Source organism: Rosa rugosa, chromosome 1 (genome assembly GCF_958449725.1).
Source record: "Rosa rugosa chromosome 1, drRosRugo1.1, whole genome shotgun sequence".
Lineage (NCBI taxonomy): Eukaryota > Viridiplantae > Streptophyta > Magnoliopsida > Rosales > Rosaceae > Rosa > Rosa rugosa.
This window is the reverse complement of record NC_084820.1, coordinates 13,056,421-13,082,873: the sequence shown is the minus strand read 5'-3', so window position 1 is coordinate 13,082,873 and position 26,453 is coordinate 13,056,421. Positions and strand designations below refer to the sequence as shown.

Here is a 26,453-nt window from a genome sequence, read left to right as displayed (position 1 = left end):
GCACGTTGATATGTTGCACCGACATTTTTTAATCCGAATGACATGACCTTGTAGCAATAAATGCATTTGGGAGTGCGGAATGCAGTAAGCTCTTCATCTTCTAAGGCCATCCTTATTTGATTGTATCCGGATGACCCATCCATGAAGGATAAAGCTTCATGCCCTGTTGTTGCATCCACCATGAGTTCAATGATGGGGAAAGGGAAGTCATCTTTCGGACACGCGTCATTTAAGTCGCGGAAGTCCACATATACACGGAGTTGTCCGTTCTTCTTCTTGACAGGAACAATGTTTGCAATTCACTTAGGATATTGAACCTCTCTAATGAAACCTGCAGCAATCAACTTATCAACTTCAGCTTCAATTTGAGGAAGGAGTTTTGTCCCAAAGCGTCGTTGTGTTTGCTTGATCGGTCGAGCCTCAGGTTTAATTGCGAGACGATGAACTGCTACCTTTGGGTCAAGGCCAGGCATTTCTTTGTACGTCCATGCAAAGACGTCTTTATATTCAAGCAGCAGATCATAGTATTCCTTTTCTTCTTCGGGACTCAGCGAAGCGCTCACGAAGATAGGTCTTTGTGAATACTTGATTTGGCTTAAGTTAATAAAAGTCTAGTTTACCACCACTAAATTATGTTATAGCTAGAGACTTATTTGTTTTAGTAAAAGAATGATCAAATATAGAGGGTCTAGCTTTGTGTATGGGGTCATGAATGATGAATTGTTTGATCCCGGCTGATTTTGGTTTATTTGTTTTTATAACTCAAAAACCAACTAGCTTTTGTTAACAAAATACTAAAGTAGAACACAAGTGTTTCTTACAAACAAAAGCAAACATTTACCTGTTTACATTCTTTGTCAAAAAGAAAAAGAAAAAAAAAATAGCACAGATTGTGCTTGGTTTCAATAAGGTTACATAGATAGCTACAAGTACTATATTTACATTAATACCAATACATCAATTTCTTATTTATGTTTTGTATTTATAACTTCCTTGACTTGCTGCCATTACATTTTGCAAAAGTGCAAAAATTTCCAGCAACTGTCTTTAGCTCGTTGTGTTCCCTCTTATTGAGTTGCTTTGGCTGGAAGTCTTGTTAAAACCTGCAACACATGCACAAAAACACATTAGAAGAAAAAAAAATCTGGAATGTTATTTTGATTTTATTTAACTGTTGTGTCACCTAGTAGCTTGTTGGAAACACATGTGTACACACTTCTAACCATAATTAAGAACCTGCAGACATAAAGTTAAGTGTGTGCAGCAAGTGGCTGATCTTAGAGCAGCTTAAAACTTGGGCAACAAGCTCAAAGCAGGAGCTGGCAGTTTGGGATAACCTTCAGATGATTTTTCTAAGCAGGAGCTGGCAATAAGCTGCTCCCAATGTTTATCTAACTGACTGAGCTAAACAGGAGGTGGCTAGTCTACATATAGGTTCTCATGATTACATCTTCTAGTATAAAAAAGGCCTTTACCTGCAGTAAGAAACATAAGTTAGAAAAGAGAGCAGAAAAACAAGTTAGAGAATCTGGAAATAGCAGGGACCGAAGACAAGTCTTTAGAGGTCTAGAAACAAAAGTCTCAGCTTTACTAAATCAGGTTTAAGGTAGGGGAAGTTTTGGGGAACCTCAAGTTTGATTATATGGGTCTATGCATATGCTTTTGAGTGACATTTACTGCTGATCAGGATGTTTATGCTGGGTAAAAAAAAAAATATATATATATATATATATATATATGCTTAGTTCATCATTATGTTGTTTTATCTGATCCTAGTTTGAAGAGAGAGTGAAAATGGTTGTGTAGTTGAGTCTAATACTCGTAAGGAACCAGCAATGTCAGCCAATGGTATATACACTTGGGGAGAGAAGCCCCTTCAATTATTATTGATAAAACGATCTAATGTTTGGCAAGAAGACACTGGTGACCGAGATTAGTACAAGAATACTAACAACTGGAGTATAAGGAGTTATTTTCTATCTTGCACCATCACTAATTATATGTATGAGGTTTGCTCTACTGAGCTTTAAGCTCACCCCTTTTATGATATTGTGCAGATCATGCTCTTGAGGGTTAGAATTTAATTTCTGGAAATATGGAAGTAGGAGAAGGAGAAATAAATTTTTAGTTTACTGTTTTGGTTTATCTTTGTACAATAAAGCTTATTTTCTAAGCTTGCTTTTGTTTCTCTTGTAAGTACTTACTTATGTAATAAAGAGTTCAACAAACAAGTAACTTCTGATTCTCTTTTTTTTTAATATAGTTTTTATTTGCCAAAGTATTTCTTATCTTTGACAATTAAAAGCTATTCACACCTTTACTCTGAATTTTTTTTTTTTTGCAGATTTCCGGGTTAGGATGTGACAAAGTGGTATCAGAGCCTAGTGTTTACTAGGTTATAAGACTAAGAATAGGAACTGATCTTTATAGCTACAGCAACAGACTTTGAAACTTTGTTTTTTTAGGGATAGGATGATTTTGGGTATATGGTGTTATAAATTTATTTTCTTAACTAAAGCTGCAAGTTTCTTGAATTAGATGGAACCTTCAGACAGTATGGACAGTTGGGGAGGATTCCACATTGGACCCCAAGGGGCAAAACCTCTAAACTTGGGGGCATATGAGGTGGCCATAGTTGTGGACTCTAGAAACTTTTTGGCATCCATGATTCACCAAGTTAGTACTACAAGGCAGCGTTTCACTGCAGAAACACAAAGAGAATTGGTGCGGTATCGAATAAGAGCTCACTTTGACATTGTTGTTGGGGCAATGAACTTGGAGGAAAATGAGGCTGATTATCGCTATACAAGGAACATTGTGAGGGAGAATATATTACGTGCACCTCAAGTGCAGGTACCAAATGGGGCTGCACCAAACATTGCTGCGCCAATACCAATCCCTATAGCTGTAATTTATGCTGGAGCCAATTTACCAGATTTATTCCTCCATTCCGAGTCAGTGAACTTAACAAACTACCCACCCCCTTTGAATGAAACTCCGGTTATACCACACCGTTAACTAATGGAGAACCTATGAAGTAGAAGTCTGGAGGGAGGTAGTGTAAATAGAATAAAAGGGGGAGCTGACTCTTTGTTTATTTCTGTTGGAAGTTTAAGCTTTAATGTTTGTATAACTATGATAAGAATAATATGTACTAATGGTATGTTAGTTTTCCTACAAGACCTGTAAGTATTTTTATTATGAGTAGGTAGAAATATATGTTTGCAAGGCAGCTTCATGTCAACACAAAGAAAAAAAAAAAAAAAAAATTTCTACTGTATTTACATTATGTATTTAGTCAACTTTGAGCAACCATAGCCTTTTGATCTAGACCTTCATTTCAGAAACCTTTTGCATGTGTTGAAAGCTTATAGTTTAGGCCTAATATCTATATAGTTTCATACAATTTCATTTAAGATTCAGTGATTAATTTCAAGGCTAAAAGACCGAAGTCTGCATTCTGTAAGTTTTTGACCCAGTTGTCTTCTTACTAAAAAATGTATATTTTGGCTGGATATTTGAACTTGGTGTCTTCATGAAAGTTTCAGTAGACATCTAAAAGATCATTTCAAAATTGAAATCTCATTAAAAGAAGTTTTCTAGAGTAAATTATGATTTTTCGAAGTTGAGGGTCTGCATCAGGAAATTCTTCAATTGATAATATGTTTCTGTTTGTTTCATTTGATTTTGATAGTTTCCCTTATTCAGACTTGTTAACAAACTGAACATAAACATTCTTAACTTCCCAACAAAGTATACCATTTTCGGACTTTATTTTCAGATAGTTGTATCATTGTGAAAGTAGCTAGCCATATCGGTTTGCATATAAAGACTGAGAACGAATTTTATTATCTGCAATACTTGACTAGTTCTTCCTACGGTTCTTCTTACACTAGTATTTAAATCGAGAGAGATAACATGACTATTAACAAAAAAAAAGAATTTCAAAACCATGAAGAAGAAAGATTACCAGAAGCTATCGGCGTTCTGAGAGGATGCGCGCATGTCTTGGGTGGAAGCTCCGGCAGGCGTCGACGGCGACAAGTATGGCTAAGTATCGTAGGAACCTTGGATTGGAGCCTCCCCTCCATCGTCTTTGACCTTTTGTTCATCAATTTGGTGGAGAAATTGTCTGGGTAAACGATTAGGTAACTCTCAATGGGTAAAAATTCAAGAAATTCTGGGCAAGAATCGAGTTCTAGAGCTAAATTGAGTAAGAAATTGCTGCTGAGATAAGAGTTTTTGACTAAAGAAAAGGGGAGGTCGGGAAGAGTCTTATCCTTACCTAGACCAACTGTTTTCTTTATCTTTTTAGTTATTAAGTGAATATTATTCTTTATGCTCATATTTGCAACTGGTGGCTGTGACCTTTTCTTTAGCATTTAATCTTTCGATTTTTCTTGGATTACAATTATAGTACATAAATTGTACTACATAAATTGAATATTACTTGGTTAATATTTTTATCTTCTAAATTATTTATTGGTAGCTCAATATATATATAGATATATTTTCACGGAGCATACTTATAAGTTGGTCGATTAAATAATTTTGTCATGCTTTATAATACCAGACATCGATCTTATTATTATGTATGTACTTGGTTATGAAATATTTGTCTATTTACGTTTAGACGTAAAATTAAGTTTATTGTTAGAATACTAAGCGATCTCAATTTTTTTCTTGAGTTAAGATAGCTGAGATGGAAGAACAACATGAAGATAGCAACTCTGCAGTTATAGCTGCCATTCAAGATATGGCAAATGCCATTAGGGGAGGAAATAATAACCACCAAGAAGATACTGGAAATCGAGTCATGAGGATTCAAGGAGAATTTCGGAAATCTCGACCACCAGTATTTAAAGGCAAAATGGATCCTATGATGGCCGAGGAATGGCTACGTCAAATTACGAGTATGAATAATCAAAGAGTTCCTAAAGATTTGAAAGTGATTATTGCTTGTACTTATCTGGAAGGACAAGCATATCATTGGTGGGAATCGATCTTAAGCATGCCAAACACTGAAATCACCATCTGGACTGCATTTGAGAACATTTTCTTGGAAAAATATTTTCCAGACACTGTGAGAGGAATGAAAGTTCGAGAATTTATAAATCTTCTTCAGCGTGACCTATCTGTGGCTGAATACCAGGCTAAGTTTGAAGAACTTATGCGATTTGCACCAACCATGATTTTAACTGAACTTACCAAAGCAAAACGGTTTCAGGATGGTCTGAGGCCTACTATTAAGGAAAAGGTGTCAATTCTTAAGCTGGAAAGGTACGCCGAGGTGGTGGACCGAGCGCTTATAGCTGAACAGAATCTCAATGAGACTAAGAGAATCTGGGAGAGTCGACAAACAAATGGAGGACAAAGAAACAACAAGCGCCAAAATTTTGGTAACTCTCAATTTTGGCAACAAAAACCATTTAGGATGCTCCAAGACACACGAAGTTGTTATCATTGTGGGCAAAGGGGACATGTTCAGAAACATTGCCCACAGAATCAAACATATCATGCACCACTAGTGCAGCAACCTCAGTTCCGACCTGCACAGCAACGTGCTCTGTTTCAACCTCAACAGAACTGGCAGAGACAACCAATTGGGCAACAAACTGAAGCTAGTATTACGGAGAAAAATTTATAGTGGTGTTTAAAATTCTACTTAATACAGCAAAGTACACAAACATTGACAAAAGCTGCAATGCTATATCTTCATCAAAATTCGCAGAATGATATATGGAAAATAATGACGTGACTGAAATCTATGCCAGTATTCACAAAAGATGCAAAATAGTTTAATTGAGAAGTTCATGACAATTGGAAACCAAAATCAAATATAGAAGGGAGTTTCAGATGTGATGGGAAGTGATGAGGCATAGGACACATGAATTGGCTCAATTGTTGTTGAACTTCTTCATTTGTACAACTGCAAAGCGAAAAAATAAAAAATTGAGAATGTCAAACTTTAGTCTACAGTATAAACTTTCTTTTCATTCCTCATTACATATTTGTGTTTAGCAGTCATAAGTATTCCATGAAAGATGAAATCTGCACCCTTATTAACTTGGAATTTCTATTCTGAAAGTTTAGTGGAGTAATGAATTAATTATGTTGATAGTTAAGCAGCATGAAAGTTAGTACGTTACCTGTAAAGAGGTTGCTGCATATCATGTTCTGCACAGATTAGTAATTGGCTTTGTGGCTTTTTCCTCATTTCCTTGAAGCATTTTGGGCAAGCCAAATAGAACCACCTTTCTTCTGGCACAAATTTGCCTATTTTCGCTGTGCAATATACCGTTTTATTCTGTAATGTAAAGCAGAAACAAAACATTAGAATGACATCGTATTTGTATATAGGTGAAGTGAGAATAATTGTTTTATTGGTTATTAATTAGGAGTGTAAATTGTTTACCTTATAGTTGTTTGGATCACAGATGTTTAAATCTGAGACAGACATCTGTTTGACAGCCTGTAACTCTGCCGGAGTCCTTGGTTGTTTGGGTCGGGTTGATAAGATGTGTGCAGCATGATGAGGTTTGCCAAAGCTGTGTTTACATACTACACTAATTAATTCTCTAGAGACGTCAGGGAAAGAAATTTCATTTGAAGTGATAGAATACAGATGAAACAAAAAATGACATGGAACAGGTTTCAAACTTGCAATGATAATAAATTTTGTGGAAAGATGAGAAATTGTATGCTTACTATTGTTTGTAGTCCTCAGCCTCCTTCATATCCGGATTCAGGAAAAAGAAAGTGTTCCCTGTGTTTGATAGTGCAATTTTGTCTGCAATATGAAAGTAGTTGAAGTGAAGATCCTGTTTGTTTTCAAATTACATTCTTATTGTATGTTTGAAGTTAGGATTACATACCATGATATTTGTTAACTTTAAGGCTTGTAAAAACCGCAAGTACAGGTGCAGGCGTTGTCCTGATAGCATTAATATCAATTGTGCGTGCAACGTCTCCCCACAAAGTGACTTGTACATCTTCTTTTCTGTAATTGTAATTTCAATTAGATAGGTTTAATATAATTTAATTAGATGTTTTGGGTATGAAGTGGCATGGAAAAATATGCATGTATTTTTTTTTTGGTTGGAAGTTGCTGTGTTACCGTATATTCTGCATGTAGATATCACATCGCAACGTGAGTCGGTTGTCAGATGTCAGTCTCTTCAGGAGGTTGAATAATTTTGATTCTGCCGAAAATGTCTTTTTTTATTTTTTATTTTTTAAATGAATTCACTTAGTTAGCATGCTGAATGTAGCCGTTTCAGAAGTATTCTAATACCGGAAAAGTTTAATGGTCAGTAGTTACCTGAGAGGATTTCCTTCTTTGAACGGCTAGCAAGAAGACTGTAGTCGATCAAGTAGAAGCGATGTAGTGGAATAGAGGCTGGTAATTCTGGAATGTGCTTAATAATGGTCTTGCCAGTGATATGGATCTGTGCAGGGTGTGGTACTATTTTGTAGCCTGGCTGGCTGTAGCTTGTAAAGAAGCGGCTGATTTCATATATATTTCCTTGGACAATGTTGGATGCCAGTAGTTCGCAATTCCCTTGTCTTATGAATCCGTGGATTGCATCATTCTAATTGTAAAATATAAAAATTTAATGTTCTTGTTGCCTAATTTAGTAATCAGAAATGAAATAGGGTATTAAGTATCTTACCATTTCATCCACCAATATAAATTGGAGGCCTTCATTTTTTTCCACAGGTTTGTATTTTTTTGATTCCCAACGCCTGCATACACTGACTCTGATTTGGATGTTGGTTTGGCATGGTTCAATGTCACGAATTCGAACAGTGCGCATTGCCATGAGTTCCTGCACACATTTGGTTTAAATGTTAGTATTTGGTATCAATGTTTATATGAGTGTTGTTAGCCTCATGGAAAATTTAATGACAATACAGATTGCTTTTCATGGTCATAATAGATACAAAAATATAAGTATGTTGCTGAAATATAGGTAGCAATTAAATGAAATATATGAAGTCCCAATATGTATTATTATAAAAAACTCATAGCAGTATGATTGCTTCAATATTATTTAACTTTACAGGAAGTAAATAGATATCTACTTGGTGGTTGGCTAACGAACTGAGCAAGATGATTATATAAAGAGCCTTAGTAATTTTCTGTTCAGAAAATCAGAAAATTGAAAATAAGAAAGAAAGCTAAATGGTCAAAAGCGATACTCTATAGAGTGAAATTTATATAATGACATTATTGCAGGTTTTTTGTCTATCTACATATGTAATTGCTGAACTCATTTAATTGTTAGGTGTTCTTATAGTCTAATCAATGCTGCGTCATTCTAGCAACAAAAACTAAAGTTATACACAATTAACTTCTCATTTCACAGCTGATTGTCTCTTTGAACCATATGGATATGAGTCTGTATTTCTCTATCCACAATTCAAAATGCACACTAATAGCCATGAACTCAGAAAAGCAAGCAATACTCAGCTTTGAAAAGACACAGTGCAAGAAGAAGCAATACCTTTATTGGCTTTGATGATTTTCTCCCTGTCTCCTCTCCAATTAGAAGGCTCCAGAAGCAAGAAAGAAGATATTCTAGACAGAACACAGATCGAAGTGATTACTATGAGAGATTTTAAAATATGAGAAGATATTATTTTAATTGAATTGTCTTTCAAAAAAAGCAAGATATTATTTTAAAAAAAGCATAGGAATTAGGAAATATCACATTAGGTGATGTAGAAGCAAAATGCAAAAGCAAACGCGCACCTTGGATCTGCAAAAGCACTGAAGTTGCTCTTTACCCAAAAACTACACCACATTGTTGATAAAAACAAAGATGAACACAGCAGAATCCATAGAGTTCGTTTGATGAAAACAAAGCTCTCCCAATAAGCTCAAAACAACTCCATGGTCTCCACCTCCGTAAAATTGGTTAGTTTTTACTTTTTAGTTGTGTTCATGAAAAACACAAAACCCCCAAGCACCCAAAACAGATAAAACCCAGATGATATTCGAGGCTTTAGAGTCCAAATTAGCTCTGAAATTAAGATCAAAGCCACCCACAACTTGAACACAGACATTAATATCACACAATCAATGATCCCAAAAAACCCAATTGGCTAAACATCTCTTATTTCATACCAATTATGCAAGATTGAAGACACATTGCGCACCAAACGAAAATAATATTAAGCTCTACATATTGACTGTCGTAGAGACAGCTATATGGAAATTCAACCACTTGAACAATGAGTTATCAAAGACTTAACTGAAGAAGTAATAGAGTTGAAGTGAAACTCATTGTCCAAGTGATTGAATTCGCATATACCTGTGATAAATCATTGAAAGATTCAGTTGAAGCTAAATTGCAGGTAAAAACCTAAACCTCTAGCCTAAATTAATGGATACAAATTGACATAGAAAGCAAATAGAAAGGAATATATAGATGAATTGTATAAGAAGTGGAAATGGTAGCAATCAAACAGCAGGCTAGATGGCTCTATGCATGCGAGTAGCTGCTTAGAATAAGAGTACAGGAAGAAGAAGTGTGATTACCTTTCTTGGTATGAGCTCCGTCGCGTCTCTGTTTCCAGGTGAGAGCTGAATTGAGTGGTTTATTTTGGAAGAGTTTGTTAAAGGTCATATGTGTAGAGTGATTGAATTATACGTGTAAGAGCTGGTGAAGGTGTTGCAGATACGTGTAAGCACTGGTGAACGTTGTGGTGATACGTGTAAGGAATCCTTTTTTTGCTGGATACGTGTGGTGATACAGATCATGCAGACAACCCAAAGTTCCCAAACAAACACCTTTCTATCTCTCTCAGAGCATCTGTTTCTGCTGAAACGAAGGCACGCGATACATGAAGGAGTGGTGGTATCTCAGCAAAGCAACAGGTGGCCTATGCAATTCCTATAAACAAAGAAGGGCAAAAAGGTACTGCCACTGTTTATTTCGTTTGTCGTCACTCCGTTTGCGCTTTAGTATAGTTATAACGAGAAAGAGTGCCCGCGCTTTGCTGCGGGAATTATTGTTATATGTTATTGGAATAACTGAAGTTTAAATGTTTTGTTGAAATTTACAGATTTGGTTTGGTTTGAATTTATTGATTCCGGTGGAGAAATTCATGTAACCTGTTTTAATCATGCAGTTAAAGAATTCAGAAGATGTACGCAGCCTTTGAGGTTGGTACAGCTTTTGAATTTTTTAGCTGCATTATTAGAACACGTTACACGAAGTTCTCACTGGAATTAATAACTTCAAATCAAACTTGGTAAGTATAGTTTAATGAAGCTATAAATAGAACACAATAATGAGAAGTGTTTCATAAATGTTGGCCTGAAAATTTGAGGTTTTGTGGCTTGTTATTCCACTAATCTCACTGAAAATTGATCCAGATTATGGTTCAGTCCCTGCAATGTACATTTGACAAATTTTATTACGCATGAAGGGCTATCTATGATATGACTGCAATTTATGAAGTGAGGCATGATGGTGATTGATTTGTATAGTGAATGATTATGCTAACCTTGGAGCACAACTTCTTTAAGTTTCGAAATCTGTGTCTCTAGGAGTTTTTAAAATCTGGTCTTCTGAATTTCTTGAATATATCCATTTTTCAAGGGCTAAATACGCAGAAAACAATAGATTAGATTTTCAGTGGCTGAAGTGAGATAAAGAAAAAAGAAATGGTAACAACAATATTAATGAATGGATAGATAAAATTTGACAATATCTGAGTAAAATAAAACAAATGCAGAGAGCTGAAAACAGGTTGACTAAATTTTCAGTCTATGATGTGGAATTACAGAGGCTGATTCATCGGAAGTTGCACTTAAACACAATGAAAATGCAAAAACAGTAACAACATGCTATTGAATTTTGCATGAATCAGAGTTATTGATAGTTAATCATTTGCCACTCATGTTGAGTAGTTTTGATTCAAAATGATACAAATATTTGTTTCATGTTTGTATTTCCATTAGAAAGAAATGTTGAAAGCAAGTGTAATTGATAAGAAATGAATCAGTTAGCTTAGCTTATTACCCAAATGCAAGCAAAGCAGATAAGCTTCTCGAAGGCCAGCTTTCCATCAACATGCCTCATCTCCAAGTATCTCTTCAACCTGACCTGAATTATAGGTCAGATCATTTTAATTAGGTAATAAAAATTGAAAAGGTTTACTGAAGAAAATACTACTCTTGTTTTCTTAACATAGAATCAGACTTACCGATATGAATGTTGTGGTGACTCTTGTCAATGAATGTAGCCTGTGATGCTGTTTTTGTATTGGAGATAGCAAATTATTCTGCATAGCAAATTATTCTGCATCGTGCAAGAAGATCATTTTGTCCTATGTTTTCATTTCTTTCCTCCTCTTTTTCTTCCAGTTTGTGCTGAATGAACTTTGTAATGGTTGGTTGAGGCTGTGATGAACCAATAGTGTAATTACTGAGAAAAAAGAAAAGAAAGATTAAAACAAATTCAATGGAGCAGAAAGTGCACCCTTCATGAAAGGAAAATACAATTCGTTGAGCTGGTTTGTTTTTGGTTCTTCAGGAACCAACCATTAACTTGTTACTCTTTTTTCTTGAAGTTTTTAAGAAATCTTTCTGAGTTCTTTTCCAGTAGTGTTGCATACAAAATTAGTATCCACCATCTAATTTTTTTTTTTTTTAACGTTAAAGTATTTGGATTATAATGGAAACCATGAATTTCTGAAAATTTACATTTACTCATAGTCTCTAAAGGCAGAGGTAGCCAACTTTCATTAGAACAACCACTTTTTTTCTACATGTCACTGATCTATATCAAAAATTTATTTGGCAAGTATGATGGATATCTATATGCAATCTGCTAGAGATTAGAGCGATAAAACCATTTAATGAAAAGTTATGAAAGAAGTATAATGAGGCAGTTGGGATACAGTGTAAACAAAGATGAAGAGCATTTAACTGACCTTTTTTGTTCAGAGTGCATGGAGCCATATATGCAGCCCTGCAAAACATTTCAAGAATTGGTAACAATAGTTAGTCATAGAAACAGAATATTATAGACTGAAAGTTTAGTTTTTTTGTTCTTTTGTTAATATCCTGAGTTCTGTGCTTTTAATCTTACAGAGGTTGGATAAATTCTTCTTCTTTTTTTGGCAGAACTTGTCAATTAACTGCAAGATGCAAATGCATCTAACAGCATCAATTAGTTGCTTCCTCTTGATAAGATTCCGAATAAAACCTGCAACAAATACAACAGAATGAAAGTGTTTCAGGGAAACCTAAGTCGTCAGAAAAGCAGTAAAAGAAATAAGTTTGAAATGCTAGTCCGCAAAATAGTAAGATGATTACTTAAGAACTTGACTGGTTCAGAAACTCAGCAGAAAACCAAAGAATACATAAGTACAACAGAGAAATAACTATCAGTACGCATCTCACTATTGAATACCTACCATAAATCGAGAAATCTATCCACAACCTTTGGAGAACCATCCTTGTAAACTTCCACTGTGATATAACCTTTGACATGTTTAAAATCTGAATACAATGTGGTTGGGAAAGAGAGGAAATAAGTGATAATATCCAAAAGCAGATACAAATGTCCTATGTTACTCCAAATCAAACCGAGAAACCTAATATATCAGCAGGAAGAATAAGCAATGAAATGCTGTAAACAAACGAATGCAGCAATCCTTCTGTTCTAAAGTTTTTCACTTTCATATTATGAGGCTATAAGTCTATAGCTGGTCATGAAGAAACAAAAGATGTCTTGAACTTTAAATATATAAGGGGCACTCTTTAATATATGCCGTAATTTGAACATTAGATAAGAAACAAAAGTTTTACCTGAATGATTTCAGTAAGCTACACCGAAAAAAAGAAATGTTGCATTTTTATTTGTGTAGATTTAGTTTCTTCTTTTCCAGCTACATTACTGCTCCATAATTCACTGTTGTAAATTGCGTATCTACTTCAGAAAATAAAAAGTTACTGGTGTGTCATTATGTACTTCATGGTCCAAAAGAGACTGTTAAATATGTACCTGCCATTTTCAATCAAGAAAAAGTCTTTCCTTTGCCTGTAATGTTGGTGTATCATGTATTCCCAAGAGTGAACAACCTTGACTCTGACAATCAGAATAGAATAATGCTCACTTCAAGTCTTTATTCTGGTAACATGAGATTGATATGATAATTTAGAATCAACAGACTTTGTTAAATTATTACCTGCTGAAATAAATTCTCTCCTAATCTGCTCAAATTTCTGAATTTCTGAAACTTTCCGGAAAATTTAAGCAAATCTTGCATCAAATAATTTGGCTACTCCAACTCCAACAGTACTAAAAAAGAAGTTGTGAATAAGTTTTTGTAGGGAAAAAAAAAAAAAAAACATGTTCTAAATCTTCTATGTAAAGGTAAGTCAGATTTTGACTACTTACAGTTACCGGGCTTTGAACAATGATTGAAGTCTTTGCACCATCGTTTGCCAGATCCAAAGCAATTTCCATGCCAGAATTCCCAGAGACAACCACCAAAACATTGTTGTTCTTGAAGTCAACCCCGGATTTGAATATGGTCGACTGAAGAACATCCCCATCAAAACTACTCAACCCTTCAATATCTGGCACACAATACAATAGAATGTATTGTATTGTCAGATGATCTTTTAAGCCTACATTTAATGCACCCTCCGATCCTCAGATAAATAAACCTAATTCAATCTCACAAATAGGAATCACAGAATGTTTACTTTACACTAACATTCAATTGCTGAAGCATAGAATCATCTAAATGTTCATAAGGAGTGTACTGAGTCCTAACGTTAACAACACCAATGGCATTCACAAACCAAAATCAAGAAGTCAATTATTTCAATACTGAATCAAAATTGAAACTGAGATCTCCATCATATATCTTCAGCTGGGGATCAAATTACTCACCTCCACTCGCCCTCTTCTTAAGGAGAGTAATCAATGTCATCTTTCTTCACGCAATTGAACATCAAAGCCACCAAAGAAGCAAAAATACCTACAAAAACCACTAATCACAAACTCGAATAAAAAACCCTAAAGACCTAAACTTTACAATATACACTTTCTCACATTAACAGAGTGTGAGGAGCAAAGCATGGCCTAACCAAATGTCACATATATAAACTGATCATGGGATGAAAGCATTCGAATCGAATTAGAATTCTATATTTCAGCCATCAAACCATATGTATTGTCTTCACAATTCATACCTCAAAGTCCAGGATCGGAATCAAAGCCACAAAACATTTAACAAAAGAAGAAAAAAAACACAAAACTATTCAAAACAATCAAGAACAAAACCACAAATCCAATTCTCACAATTACCTTCCACCCGGTCTATTCTCGCCGAGATCTTCCCCCCTCTTCTATCCCTCACTTGGACCATTTTGGAGTATCTTAAGACCTGAAAGAAATTCCGAATTAAACCACAAAAACAAACAATCTAAAGCTTTATTTGATTAGAACAAACTGGAAAAAACACGACTTCAAAATCGATTACCCAGTTCCATCTTCGTCCTCCTCGATCTTCTCGTCCCTCCGTCTCAACCAAGCTTCTGATGAATGTGTTTGTTTTTCAAGTTTCTAATCAAGCATCGGCGAGGAAACTTTAAGATGGGGATTACCTTTTAAATGCTATAGTACGGATCGTCAGATTAGAGACCTTCATCGTCAAATCAAAAGAACAAATAGACTGCAGGCGAGTTTCACTTGAGCTATTGGAGTGTTTTGGTTAAAGCAAAAGAGCCTCTTCGCTCTCAGAGTCTCTTTCGACCTCTATCACAGTCCCTTTCCTTCTTATCCACAGCAAATCATTGACATGTGAATAAATCTTGAAGATATCAAACAGGGATGTTAAAGAAGCAGAACCAAAACTGATTAGCAAGCCACGACCTATATCCGTGAGACAAAAATCGTCAAATCTCCAGGCTACTGAACTCCGGGCTCGATCATGCAAACTCTTCGCCCTTTCTCTATCTCTCTGTGGATCAAACTCCTCTCTCTCTCTCTCTCTCTCTCTCTCAGTCTCTCAGTCTATGGATCAACTACCAAGGGAGACAGATCAACGCCTCTCTCTTTCTGCCGATGGGTCAGCTACCAAAACACACAGGTCAAAGCGGTGGCAGGGTCCGTGGCAACAAACGAAATAACAGGTGTCCGATACAGACAGCAAAGCAGCCAGGGGCAAGAGTGTAAAACGCCCAGAAAAGATGGGGGCAAAACCGTAAGTACACTGTTCATTCATTTTGTCTTTTCTGAAATGAACAGTGAAAGTGTAGTTTAGCTTTCGTATATTTAGAATTATGATCTTATCAAACGTAATGCATCTGTCTCTTACTAGAAGTGAGAGCGTCTCTCTCTAGAAATAGAGACCATCCCCACTATCTACAGTGAAAACCCCCACTACCAACAGTGGACTTCCCGGAATTAACTCCGACCCTCTGCTTAATTGTAACAGCTACGATTCAACCACCAAGTCATATCAATCAACTCCGCCGTCTGGCCATTACTCCCGTCCATAACCTCCACTGCTTCAGTCTGCTCCGCCGCACCGTCTTTAATCCCAGGTCAATCCCAACACCCACCGCCATCTCCTAACTAGGCAACCACTACTTCCATCCCCAATTTGCAACTCCTTCCATCCTCACCGCCGCCCCTAATCAACTAGGCCCAATCCCAATACCACTATCTCCACCTCCATCTCCATTGATCCTCCATTGATCATTCACTATCACAACAACCATGCGACTCATCTCTTGGAATTGCCAGGGACTGGGTTCCTCCCTGACTGGAATGGCTCTTCCCAAATTGTGTAAGAATCAGAAGCCACACATCCTGTTCTTGATGGAGACCAGACAGCCTGAAGATGTTATTGTTACCTGGAAACGCAATTTGAAGTTTTCTGCACATGAAGTAGTCAACCCTGTTCATACTGGTGGAGGATTAGCTCTTCTCTGGGATGATTCGGTACATATTTCTGTGTTAGATTCTTCTCCAAACTATATTGATACCATGGTGACTTTCGTTTCAGTTGGGTTTGCTTGCAAAATAACATTTATGTATGGACACCCCCATGAAAATGCAAAGTCTGCTTTCTGGCACTCGATGTATGCTCGATTCGCTCCCCAAACTGTTCCTTGGTTGTGTGTTGGGGATTTTAATGAAATCCTCTGGTCTGCCGAAAAATGGGGAGGGCTGGCGCCTCATAAATGGCGCATCAAACTTTTCCAACAGTTTCTCAACTTTTCTCAACTCAGAGATCTTCATTTCAAGGGTCCGGAATTCACCTGGTTTTCCATTTGCAATGGGAGGGTCTTCTTGAAAGAGCGCCTAGACAGGGCACTGGGTAATGCTTACTGGTGCTCATCTCAAAGTAATACCCAAGTGTTGCATCTCCCAAAAATTGGCTCTGACCATCGACCGATCCTCATTGACACTCACCCTCTGGGAACTAGGGGTCGTCCCCAATTTCGGTTTGAGCAATGTTGGAATACTCATGAAGACTGTGCCTCTGTCATCCAAGACTCCTGGCATCCTCCCTCTGGTGCTAACCCCATGATTACTTGGATCTCTAATCTCTGTCGATGTCGGAAATCATTGCAATCTTGGTCTGCAACTGCATTCCCGAATTCAAATGAGGAGGTGAAGTCCTTAATCTCTGACCTTGAAGCTCTGTATGAGTCAAATTCGACGGATGTGTCTGCAACAATAAGCGACCTCACCGGCCAAATTGCTCACTTATGGCAACAAGATGAAATGTACTGGCACCAGAGATCGAGGATTAACTGGCTTAATCTTGGTGACCAAAATTCTAGATTTTTCCATCAGACCACCCTTCAGAGAAGACAGTACAACAAAATTCTGCGCATTCAAGATCATGCTGGACATTGGTTGGATAACGCGGCTGATATCAGCACGCTTTTCACTCTGCACTTTCAACAGCTCTACACTTCAAATGGCCCTCAAATCTTGGATGAAGTTCTAAACTTTGTCGATCCGCTCGTGACTTCAGATATGAACCCGTCCTTAACTTCTCCTGTTACTCTCCAAGAAGTCAAGGATGCTGTTTTTGACTTGGGGGGCTTTAAAGCACCGGGACCTGATGGTTTTTCTGGCATTTTTTATCAAACTCATTGGGATATAGTCAAGTCTGTTGTCCATGAATCTGCTATCAACCATCTTGCTGCACAAAACATTCTCTCTCACTTTAACCAAACTCATATAGCCTTAGTTCCCAAGGTCCAGTGCCCTGTTTCTGCCTCACAATACCGACCTATTGCTTTATGCAATTTCTCATACAAAATCCTTGCCAAAATTATGGTAACCAGACTAAAGCCTTTCATGTCTGACTTAATCACTGAGAATCAGTCAGCTTTTATCCAACAGAGGCAAATCCAAGACAACATCATTGTTGCTCATGAAGCATTCCACCATCTCAAACTGCTTCGCTCTGGTCATGATGGAGCTTTTGGGTTGAAATTAGATATGAGCAAAGCTTTTGACAGAGTGGAATGGACCTTCCTAGATGCTGTTCTCCGAAAATTGGGGTTTGCTGCCCATTGGGTGGATCTCATTATGAGCTGTGTAACTTCAGTCTCTTACTCTGTTCTTTTTAATGGAAAACCAGGTGCAAGTTTCAGACCCTCACGTGGCCTTCGCCAAGGAGATCCCCTGTCTCCCTTCTTATTCCTATTCGTCAACGATGTCCTCTCTAGAATGTTGATCAAAGCCTGCAATACTCAGCTCCTGCATCCAATATCTCTTGGTCAGCCGGGCATTGAAATTAGTCACTTGTTCTTTGCAGATGACTCTCTTTTCTTTCTAAAAGCAACTCTTCAAAATTGTGAACATCTCTCCGACATTCTTCATACTTACTGCCTTGCTTCTGGTCAGCTCATCAACGCCAACAAGTCCTCCCTCTACTTCAGTCCAAATACCAGGCCAGAAATAATCCATTTTCTCAGCTCCATTTTGGGTATGAAGGTTGTAACTGATCCGGGCAAGTACTTAGGACTTCCCACCACTTGGGGTCGTTCCAAAAGAGGTGCTCTAGCTTACATTAAAGAAGCTGTTTTGAAAAAAGTTAAAGGTTGGAAGCAAACTTCACTCAGTCAAGCTGGGAAAGAGGTTCTAATAAAGTCTGTAGCCTCTGCTATCCCGACCTACCCAATGTCGTGCTTTAAGTTCCCTCTTTCTACCTGCAATGAGCTTAATTCTATATTGAGTAACTTTTGGTGGGGTAACACTGATTCCTCAGGAATTCATTGGAAATCATGGGACTTCCTTAGTTTGCCTAAAGATCAGGGTGGCCTTGGATTTCGAAATCTGCAATCCTTTAATGATGCCTTACTTGCAAAGCAAGCTTGGAGGCTAATTCAAGATCCTTCTTCCCTGTGTGCTAGAGTTCTTAAACAGAGATACTTCCCTAACACTACCCTGCTCCATGCTCGGAAAGGTGGCACCCCATCATGGATTTGGTCTAGCATCCTAATCGGTAGAGATCTTCTGCACCAAGGTACTGTATGGAATATTGGAAATGGTTCTTCAGTCAATTTGTGGTCTGACCATTGGGTCCCAATGCCCTCCCCTTCCCCAATATGTGCTGACCATATCGACTCCTCCTCTTTAGTAAGTTCTCTTATTGACTGGAACTCCAAACAGTGGGACACTAGCCGCATTTCTACATATCTATCTGCAGATTCAGTTCGGCGTATCTCTGCCATCCCTCTCATTGACCCTCAGACCCCGGACAAATTGATTTGGCCTCATGTGAAAAATGGTAATTACACGGTCCGTTCGGGCTACCACTTTCATCACAATCGTTCACACATCCACTCCTCCATTCATCCTCACCAATCCCACTCAATTCAACCCTCCATTTGGCCCTGGATCCAAAAGCTGAAAACCCTTCCAAAAATAAAAATCTTTTTGTGGCGAGCATGCCATAACATCCTGCCTGTCAAAGCTACTCTTTTTCATAGGCATATTTCTACCTCTGCCCTTTGCCCTCTATGCAATTTATTCCCTGAATCTGTTGAACACCTACTCCTCACCTGCAAATGGTCAATGGCTACTTGGTTTGGCCATCCTCTAAGTTATAAAATCCAACCTCAACAAATTACCTCTTTTGATCGCTGGCTTCACCAAATCAGTTTGATGGATGCCTCCGGGGACTTCTTCACTCAGATATCTTTTCTTCTTTGGAAAATCTGGAAGCATAGGTGCTTCTGCTTCTTTAACCATGTTGAACCCAACCCGTCTTTGATTGCTTTCTCTGCATTTCATGCAGCTTCAGAATTCACTGTGCATAAGAAATGTCCTTCACCCCCTCACACTCCTTCATCTTCCACCTCCCAATCCCGTGCTTCTCATCACTGGCAACCACCCCCCATACATGCTCTCAAAATTAATACTGATGCAGCCTGGCATTCTGACTCATTATCATGTGGTGTTGCCGCAATTGTACGTAATCATCATGGTCGTGTAATTGCTGGGTCTGTTAAAACCCTTTCCGCTCCTTCTGTGTTGGCAGCTGAGGCTTTTGCAATGAATGAAGGCATGGTTCTTGCTCTCTCCTTCCCTCATCGGCATGTGGAATTAGCTTCAGATTCTCAATCTCTCATCAAGAGTCTCACTACAAATGTTCCCCCTGCAGATTGGCAGGCTACTAACATCATCACTCAAGTCCGGTATTTAGCTCAAACCCGGCAAGTCAGCTGGCTTTGGACCAGCAGATCAGCAAATTGTGCAGCAGATCATCTAGCTGCTCTTGCTTGTAGAGGAAAGTGCCCTGTGAACTAGCTTTCACACCCGCCTTCTTCTCTTTCTGAAATCTTGTTGTATGATGGGTGCCCTGGCCCTCCTTAATGGCCTCTGATCTGGCCTCTCCTTTTTTAGGCTTTCTGAGCTTTGTCCTTCTGCTTGTTTCCTTTGGTTTCTGTTTTAATGAAAGTTTTCATTCCCAAAAAAAAAAAGAATTATGATCTTATCCAGAAGGTTGAGAAAACTTACCCTTCCATGAGAAGCCTCTTCTCTGACATATGTATGACCACAAGCTTACACCTAACCTACCCTAGAATTTCAAAATTTGCAGTCATCAGAAAGAGATAACTAGTGCAGGGTACCCACAATACTGGGTAAAAACTAAAAACTGAAGAAACTTCAAACACCACCACTACCAGCAAAAAGAGCTATACACACTGATTGAAATCAGTGGGTATAAATCCTAATAGCTACTGAAATCTGTGTGGGAAGCCCAATGGCTACCCTACACTCACAGATGTTACGTCTGTTCAATTTGAGGGGGTGGTCTTTGGTCTTCCCACACGGATAAAAAAGGTCAGTGTGAATATTTAGTGGGACCAGCTCTTCACCAATATACCATTAAAAATATTTTGGTATTTAACATCAGTGTGAAACTGTTAAATAGTATAAAAAATAAAAAAAAACCATCTCTTTCACAATAGTATAATTTTAGCATTTTTGTTTTTTTGTTTTTAATTTAAATAATACTGTATTAATTAATATAATTATACTCGGTGATAATAATTAGATCTCGATCTCGATCCGCCTCTCTCCCTTTTCTTGGGCTTCCGGTAAGTCTCTTCGAGGTTGCCAATTAGGAGGAAGGTCTTGGCAAACTCATCGACGTTGGGGACGTTATAATTCTGAGAGACGTAGATTCCGACCAAAATTTCTTCAAAGTAATCAAAACCCACAACTTGGCAACCGTCTTCAATCTCAGCTTTGTGCAACCCAAACTGAAAATTAACAAAAACCCACCACACAAAACCCAGAAACCAAAAAGATCACAGATTGAGAGATTGCGACATTGGGAAGTTGGGGCCTTTGGTAGATCGGAGCCTTCCAGATTGAAAATGATGTCGAACAAGCAAAGCTATAAAATTTAAATGAAAAAATAAGTATATATATGAAATCAGATGCCAAAACAAGATCAAAATTGTGAAAGACAGTACCTCTTTTGCAACTCTTTCTTCACCATTGCAGTAGATCAACCAATTTTATTGAGGAATCGCAGTAGACAAAAGAGATTGAAGGAAAGAGCCAGCGCCCAGGAGCAGAGAGAGAGGAGAAGAAGAGTTAAGAAAGGGGTTTTCAAAAATATGAGGCTGAGGAGAGATAGAGATTCGTTTCTTTGATCAATAAAGGAGGAGAGAGATTGGATAAGTAGAAAGGTCTCCGTGCTATTAATTCTTCTTTGCTCAATCTCGATGAAGGCATCAAAGATCTTGGGAATTGTTTTGCAAAACTCTCACTGATATCCGTGTGAGATTGATTCAAACTCTCACTGATATCCGTGTGAAATTAATATTTGATGATGTTGTTGATTTCTATATAAATTAATATTAGTCCATTTTTTACATTCCTTAACACACACTGATATCAGTATGTATTAACAATTATAATACAACTGATATCCGTGTGAAATTAATATTTGATGTTGTTGTTGATTTCTATATAAATTAATATTAGTCCATTTTTTACATTCCTCAACACACACTGATAGCAGTATGTATTAACAATTATAATACAACTGATGTCCGTGTGAGATGCAAACATGTCACATCGTATATGTCAATCAAATATTCACACGGATATCTGTGGAAAAGTAGCAATTGTGACAGATATCTGTGTAAAACTTCATACAGATATCTGTTGCTATTTCAGATTCACACAGATGACAGTGTGGAAGTCATTGTAACAGATATCTCTATGAATCAAAACTCATCTTGCAAATTATAATTTTGCTATTTTTTACGGATATCCGTGTATAAACGTTTTACACAGATATCAGTATTGACAAAATACTTGGTACATATAGATATCTGTGAGAAAATCTTGACACACTGATTTCAGTGAGTAAATGTGTTAATATTTTCATGTGTGGGACCCAGTCATTCAGTTCTCACGGATGTCTGTATCTAAAAGTTAAAACCCACTGATTTTTTATCAGTGTGAATGTCAGTGTGTTTAAAATCTGTGTGTGTTGCTCTTTTTGCTGTTAGTGCACGATGTCATCAAAATGTAGTTAACAAATCACACTTACCACCTTTATTGCTTCCCTAAATGTAATACTAAATTCTTTAAGAAGATTAGCATGGCTGTTTAACTTCCTCCTCTAGGCTTGTTTTCGTGGGGTAGCATTATCAAAATCAAACTAGAGAAAGAGAAAACGAATCAGTTTGAGTAGAGAATAAGGATTCTCATCAATTAGATATGACAAATAGACAACTAATGAGACCAAATCTAGCAATGGTAACAGCCACATATATGAATAACAATACACTTGAGGTTCCAGACACGACATGTTCCCTCATTGTAATTAATATAGTGAGCAACATAGTTTAGAGCAAGATATGCAGCTCTCTTGTTTAGCTCTGACTTTGAAGTTTCTATTGTAAACAAGAAGTTTCGAAACTCTAACAACAAAGCAGCAGAGTTTCGCTCGAAACATGAATTCCAATAAGTCCTCCTAGAGAAACATGTAAGATTTTGATCACATGCTGTAAATCCCAGTTTTAACTTGCTCAGTTTTGATCACTTAACCAGTACCACCAAGATGAGCTATTAACTACATTGACCAATAAGAATGATTTAATCTACATAGTAATTCAATACCAGTCACTAAGTGAAATTCCCGTGCAAACATAGTGTTTGTAAATTTACTACTAGTGTGCCTTGAAGTAAATTGTAGATTTCATTTAAAGTTTCGATCTTTGGATTGTGTGAGGAAGTAAAGAGAGGCGAAGAAGAGAGAAAAGAGAAGGCCTGGGGATATACCAATTGTAAAGTGTTCCTGGGGATATACTCCTGAGGCGGCCATGAATTCTTCCACAAATTTGAATTCATCCAAGTAATTTAGAAGCAATTAACGAAGCACATCAGTAGAAACAAACACATCTAATAATCAGAATATATAGATCTTAATTAATAGAAAATTGAGAGAGAGAGAGATAGAGAGAGAGTGTGTGTGTGTGTATTATCAGCAAAAACCACATAATCCCAAATTTCCAATCCTTTTCCTCAACTCAATTTCTACCCAACAAATTGGCAAACCATATAAGCAAGCAAATACACAAATTACATTAGTTAACCAATAAATTAGACATAAAAACTCACTTGTAGTCGTCGTTCTTAATGAACTCGATGACGATTTCCTTCTCCGATTGGATCTGAAGCATCTTCATAACGAGGCACATGAACGGTGTGGGTTTTCGATTACCTCCAAATGTCCCGCCGATGTGGTCGAGCTCCATGGCCTTGTCCACCAGAGTCTCCGCCGCAAACGGAAGCACCGATGTGGTCGATCTCGGCTTTAAGTCTGGTGCGGACCTCGTCAATGTCGGAGGTACGTTCCGGTTCCGGTTCGAGGCGCTGCGGATATTGGGCGCGCAAGAGAGAGAGAGAGAGAGAGAGAGAGAGAGAGAGAGAGAGAGAGAGAGAGAGAGAGAGAGAGAGAGAGTAAATTGGGACTGTAGATTAGGGCTGCAGATCGATGTTAGTGGGAAATAAGGCACAGAAACCAAAAGAAAAAATTGAGGGAAAAAGAAATCTTACTACGGCAAGACGAGATTGCATTGCAATTGATTAAAAACTTACTACGGTAAACATTTGCCGTCGCAAATGATAAGGTTTAATTGCGACGGAACATTTTCCGTAGCAATAGGATGTCAATTGCGACGGAAACTATCGCCGAAGTAAAAAGGCGAAGCAATTGAGGTTTTTTTTAGTAGTGGGTTGAAGGTACACTCCTAGTATTTAACACTTGTGCTTGGGTATTATTTGATCCTGGTGCAACACACTCTTTCATATCTACGTCTTTTGCGTCCATCCTTGAACTAGAGTCTGAATTCATGAAGTCATCTTTTCTAATTGGATCTCCCTGGGGTGGTAGCATAAAAATCGATAAAATATGTCGATCTTGCATAATAGAGATTTCCAATCATATTCTTATCTATGATTTGATGATGATGGAAATGTTAGAATATGATGTTATATTGGGAATGGATTGGCTCGCAAAATACCAAGCAATCTTTGATTGTGGTAAAAAGAGGGTAACATTACGTACATTTAACTTTCAAGGAGATAAAGACATAATTAGACCTGAATTACTCTTTGACACTAGAAGTTGTGGTTATTTAAGGATGATTGCGCACTTGTGGAGTGAGGAGATCACTACGACCACAATAGACCTTATCCTAGTGGTTAATGACTTTGTTGACGTATTTCCAGAAGATCTGTCCAGATTACCACCAGAACGGGGAACGGGAAGTGGAATTTTCCATTGAAGTTTATCCCGACACAACACCTGTTTCAATACCTCCATATCGCATGGCTCCAAAAGAATTGAAGGAATTGAAAATACAAATCGAGGAGCTACAGAGCAAGGGCTTTATTCGACCGAGTGCCTCGCCTTGGGGAGCACCCACTTTGTTTGTGAAGAAGAAAGATGGGACTCTTAGAATGTGCATTGACTATCGTCAATTAAACAGAGTTACGGTGAAAAATAAGTATCCACTTCCGAGGATTGATGACCTCTTTGATCAGTTAAAAGGTTCCCAATTTTTCTCAAAGATTGATCTTCGTTCTGGGTATCATCAGCTTCGAGTGAAAGCAGAAGACATAAAAAAGACAGCTTTCATATCCAGGTATGGACACTATGAGTTTTTGGTCATGCCCTTCGGTTTAACAAATGCTCCCACGGCATTCATGGATTTAATTAACCAAATATTTCGACCTTACTTGGATCAATTTGTAATCGTGTTCATTGATGACATCCTCATCTATTCAAGATCCCAAGCAGAGCATGCAGAACACTTATCTACCATTTTACAGACATTAAAGGAACATCAATTATTAGCTAAGTTCAGCAAATGTGAATTCTGGTTAGCTGAAGTGAAGTTCTTAGGACATGTGATTTCAAATGAAGGCATTGCAGTGGATTCTTCCAAGGTTGAGGCGGTACAAAATTGGAGTCAACCAAAGAATGTCTCAGAGATAAGAAGTTTTTTAGGCTTAGCAGGATACTACAGAAGATTTGTAAAGAATTTTTCTCGCTTGGCTACTCCAATGACGAAGCTAACACAAAAAAGAGTTCCATTTATTTGGACCAATGCATGTGAAGAATCATTCCAAGAGTTGAAGACTCGTTTAACTACTGCTCCAGTGTTAATCATTCATAAACACGGTGTAGGGTATGTAGTATACACAGATGCATCATTATGCGGGTTGGGATGTATACTAATGCAATCTGATAGAGTAGTGACATATGCTTCTCGTCAACTAAAAACGCATGAGAGGAATTATCCAACGCTTGATTTGGAATTAACAGCTATTGTTCATGCTTTGAAGACTTGGCGACATTATCTTTATGGTGAAAGATTTGAGTTTTACTCTGATCATAAAAGTTTGAAATATCTTTTCACTCAAAAAGAACTTAACTTAAGACAACGACGTTGGATGGAGTATTTGGAGGCTTATGACTTTGGATTACATTATCATCTTGGAAAAGCCAATGCAGTAGCAGATGCTCTTAGTAGGAAAAGACTTGTGGCAGGACTACAAATTCAAAAGTGGAAAATGATTGAACCAATTTGCGAGTATGATTTATTCGTACATACGCGAAAGGGTATTGCTTTCATTTATAATTTAGCTACAAGACCAATCTTGATGACAACCGTCATTGAAGGTCAACAAAATGATGCTACATCTACATCCATACGAGAACAAATTGTGAAAGGAAATGGACCGGAAGGATGGACTCTTAAAGAAGATAAAGGTCTAAGATATTGGGGAAGATTATTTGTACCTGAAATCTTGGAATTGAGAAATCAAGTGCTTTGTGAAGCTCACCATGCAACATACACTATTCATCCAGGAGGCACAAAGATGTATCATGACTTACGTCGTCAATTTTGGTGGAGTGGTATGAAGAAGGACATTGCTATTTTTGTGGAAAAATGTCTTATATGTCAACAAGTTAAAGCGGAACATCAAAAACCAGCAGGAACACTTCAACCACTACCAATAGCTGAATGGAAATAGGATCACATCACCATGGACTTTGTGACTGGGTTACCACGTTCTCAGAGAAGTCGGGATGCCATATGGGTGATTGTGGATCGACTGACCAAGTCTGCACATTTTATACCAGTTAAAACGACAGATTCTACATAGACACTTGATAAGCTATATATAAATGAGATAGTGAGACTACATGGGACTCCTATTTCAATCACATTTGATAGAGATTCCAAGTTCACCTCACAACTTTGGGAAAGCTTACAAAATGCACTCAAAACTGAGTTGCACTTTAGTACTTCATTTCATCCTCAGACTGACGGCCAGTCAGAAAGGACCATTCAAATTTTGGAAGATATGCTACGGTCATGTGTCCTAGATTTTCATGGAAGTTGGGAAGAT

General features: G+C 37.6%; 3 protein-coding genes and 2 long non-coding RNA genes across 22 annotated transcripts; 1 reads left to right on the top strand and 4 right to left on the bottom strand.

The window, feature by feature from the left end:
- Positions 1-795: 795 nt before the first annotated feature.
- LOC133718681 (uncharacterized) lies at positions 796-4,328 on the bottom strand. 2 transcript variants are annotated; one of them, XR_009850512.1, is made up of 3 exons: positions 3,971-4,328; positions 1,184-1,475; positions 796-1,103 (listed from the first exon to the last, which is right to left on the bottom strand). It is a non-coding gene; the product is annotated as an uncharacterized LOC133718681 (long non-coding RNA). The 2 variants fall into 2 exon arrangements; XR_009850511.1 differs by lacking the exon at positions 1,184-1,475.
- Positions 4,329-4,702: 374 nt separating this feature from the next.
- LOC133745201 (uncharacterized) lies at positions 4,703-5,647 on the top strand. The gene has a single exon (XM_062173255.1). The coding sequence runs from the start codon at positions 4,703-4,705 to the stop codon at positions 5,645-5,647; it is 945 nt and encodes a 314-aa protein (XP_062029239.1).
- LOC133711872 (uncharacterized) lies at positions 5,626-6,539 on the bottom strand. Its single transcript, XM_062137955.1, has 3 exons — positions 6,416-6,539; positions 6,150-6,307; positions 5,626-5,929 (listed from the first exon to the last, which is right to left on the bottom strand). Exons 1-3 carry the CDS (start codon positions 6,458-6,460, stop codon positions 5,812-5,814), a joined length of 321 nt encoding a protein of 106 aa, XP_061993939.1. The 5' UTR covers positions 6,461-6,539; the 3' UTR covers positions 5,626-5,811.
- Positions 6,540-7,117: 578 nt separating this feature from the next.
- LOC133718688 (uncharacterized) lies at positions 7,118-8,570 on the bottom strand. Its single transcript, XM_062145556.1, has 4 exons — positions 8,508-8,570; positions 7,674-7,829; positions 7,322-7,592; positions 7,118-7,215 (listed from the first exon to the last, which is right to left on the bottom strand). Exons 2-4 carry the CDS (start codon positions 7,821-7,823, stop codon positions 7,163-7,165), a joined length of 474 nt encoding a protein of 157 aa, XP_062001540.1. The 5' UTR covers positions 7,824-7,829; positions 8,508-8,570; the 3' UTR covers positions 7,118-7,162.
- Positions 8,571-9,946: 1,376 nt separating this feature from the next.
- Positions 9,947-15,016, bottom strand: LOC133718633 (uncharacterized). 17 transcript variants are annotated; one of them, XR_009850450.1, is made up of 15 exons: positions 14,636-15,016; positions 14,512-14,566; positions 14,337-14,415; positions 13,920-14,007; positions 13,419-13,600; positions 13,207-13,319; positions 13,023-13,106; positions 12,827-12,947; positions 12,433-12,517; positions 12,105-12,221; positions 11,947-11,984; positions 11,218-11,438; positions 11,034-11,117; positions 10,516-10,612; positions 9,947-10,399 (listed from the first exon to the last, which is right to left on the bottom strand). It is a non-coding gene; the product is annotated as an uncharacterized LOC133718633 (long non-coding RNA). The 17 variants fall into 17 exon arrangements; XR_009850473.1 differs by having other exon boundaries at positions 13,419-13,651; positions 13,920-14,019; positions 14,512-15,016; XR_009850459.1 differs by having other exon boundaries at positions 13,920-14,019; positions 14,512-15,016.
- Between the last annotated feature and the right edge of the window lie 11,437 nt (positions 15,017-26,453).